This window comes from Miniopterus schreibersii (assembly GCF_964146895.1).
Source record: "Miniopterus schreibersii genome assembly, chromosome: 2".
Classification (NCBI taxonomy): domain Eukaryota; kingdom Metazoa; phylum Chordata; class Mammalia; order Chiroptera; family Miniopteridae; genus Miniopterus; species Miniopterus schreibersii.
Window position 1 is genome coordinate 167,165,016 of NC_138102.1, and position 2,359 is coordinate 167,167,374.

Sequence of the window (2,359 nt, forward strand, 5' to 3'; positions counted from 1 at the left end):
GCTTTTAATGGGTTTTTAAAGATCAAGAAAAACTGATAAAGCCAAATAAAAAGAACTTTGTTAACAAGTGCCAAATTCAACCAACCAAATAAATCAAATGCCACTGTCAATGCCTAGGTGTTAACTCTTTCTTTTGTTTATTGGTAATATGCCTAACAGTTGAATCAGTCAGGGTTCTACCATCAAAACAGAGCCAGTAGGAGATAAATAGATAAAGATATATTTATTTATATATAGACATTTGTTTCAAGGAATTGGCATATGTGATTGTGGGAACTAGCAAATCCAAAATCCATAGGGCAGGCTAGCTGGCTAGAAACTCTCAGGCTCAAGCTAAAGCTGCAGCCCACAGGTGGGATTTCTTCTTTCTCAGGAAAACCTCAGTTTTACTCAAGGCCTTTCAACTGGATTGAATGAGGCCCACCCAGATTATTAAGGATAAAGTCCTTTACTTAAAGTCAGCTGATGAGCCCGGCCGGGCGTGGCTCAGCGGTTGAGCATCGACCTGGGATCCAGGCAATCGGGGTTTGATTCCTGGTCGGGGCACATGCCCGGGTTGCCGACTCAATCCCCAGTCAGGGGCGTGCAGGAGGCAGCCGATCAATGACTCTCTCATCATTGATGTTTCTATCTCTCTCCCTCCCTCTCCTTTCCTCTCTCTGAAATCAATAAAGATATATTAAAAAAAGAGTAGTTTCAGTGGCTTGATGGAAGTGGAAGCCATTTAAAAAAAAAAAAAAAAAGCCAGCTGATGGTAGGTGTGAACTACATTTATAAAATCTGTCTTACAGAGTTAACGACTCTCCACTGAACCGTGCCCCTCTGTCCCGAGGCCTGCGCTCTCTGAGAGTGCCCGGACAGATTGGAGCCATGGCTATTCTTTTTGCTGTTGCCAAGGGAACCACTGTCTTTGCCAAATATGCTTGGTGTGGCGGAAACTCCCTGGAGGTGACAGAGCAGATTCTGGCAAGATACCTTCTGAAAATAACAAACTAATGTACTCACATGGCAGTTATTTGTTTCATTACATCCACCAAGACAGGACTGTATACCTTTGTATCACTGATGATGATTTTGAAGGCTCCCGAGCCTTTAACGTTCTGAATGAGATAAAGAAGAGGTTCCAGGCTACATACGGTTCAAGAGCACAGACAGCACTCCCACATGCCCTGAATAGTGAGTTCGCAAGTGTCCCGGCTGCCCAGCTGAATCATCACTCTGAAAATAAGGGCCTCGACAAAGAGATGGACACTCAAGCCCAAGTGGATGAACCGAAAGGAATCATGGTCAGAAACAGATCTGGTAGCTCAGTGAGGAGAAAGATTGGAATTATTGATAGATAAAACAGAAAATCCCGTGGATTCGTCTGACACCTTCAAAACAACCAGCAGAAATCTTGCCCGAGCCACGTGTATGAAGAATCTCAAGCTCACCGTTATCACTATCATCGTATCAATTGCGTTCATCTGTACCATCATGTCACCTCTCTGTGGTGGACTGACATGGCCACGCTGTGTGAAGAAATGAGGAAAAAGTTATCATCAACCAAGGATATGCGAGAACAAGAAGTTAAAAGCTGCACAAGATTTAAGCCTTTTAATACTGACAGACGGTGTCTGCCAGCCTCTCCAACCCTCCTCTTTTTCTGTTTATAATCTTGTTCTATGCATCCAGACTGACTTTTGTCCTGTCAACCAATTTGTTCCAATATACTTCAGACTGAACCGTTTATTGTAGCAGTAGCCTTAATGGGCTTTTTGTTTGTTTCTTTGGTTAACTACTGTCAGGGGTTGAGCGTCGACCTAGAATCCAGGCAATCGGGGTTCGATTCCCGGTCAGGGCACATGCCCGGGTTGCGGGCTCGATCAATGACTCTCTCATCATTGATGTTTCTGTCTCTCTCTCTCTCCCTCTCCTTTCCTCTCTCTGAAATCAATAAAGATTTTTTTTTTTTTTTTTAATGTGCTCTTTCCCAACAAGACGATGCAAAGTCTTTGGGTGATGTTCACTCTTCTCCTTGATATTCTGTAACATAAATACTATGATGTAAAGTTAACTATTCTTTTTCTTTTTTTAAAGAATAGTTTATTGATTTTTAGAGAGAGGGGGAGGGAGAAGAGAGAAACACTGATGTGAGAGCACAACATCTATCGGCTGCCTCCTGCACGCCCCCTACCAAGGATAGAGCCATAACCTGGGCATGTGCCATGACTGGGAATCGGACCAGCAACTTTTTGATGCACGGTAAAGACACTCAACCAACTGAGCCACACTGACCAGGGCTAAAGTTAACTATTCTAAATACATCTTTTTTTTTTTTTAATGTGGAAAAGATATTTAATTATAAAATAGAAAAGTA

At 42.7% G+C, this 2,359-nt stretch overlaps 1 protein-coding gene across 1 annotated transcript; it reads left to right on the plus strand.

Moving 5' to 3' along the window:
• Positions 1 to 870: 870 nt before the first annotated feature.
• LOC308553787 (vesicle-associated membrane protein 7-like) lies at positions 871 to 1,527 on the plus strand (the record flags this gene model as incomplete). The annotated part of the gene is given in 4 exon segments (XM_081130065.1): positions 871 to 948; positions 1,071 to 1,294; positions 1,296 to 1,311; positions 1,315 to 1,527. Coding segments are annotated over 4 exon segments (531 nt in total).
• Between the last annotated feature and the right edge of the window lie 832 nt (positions 1,528 to 2,359).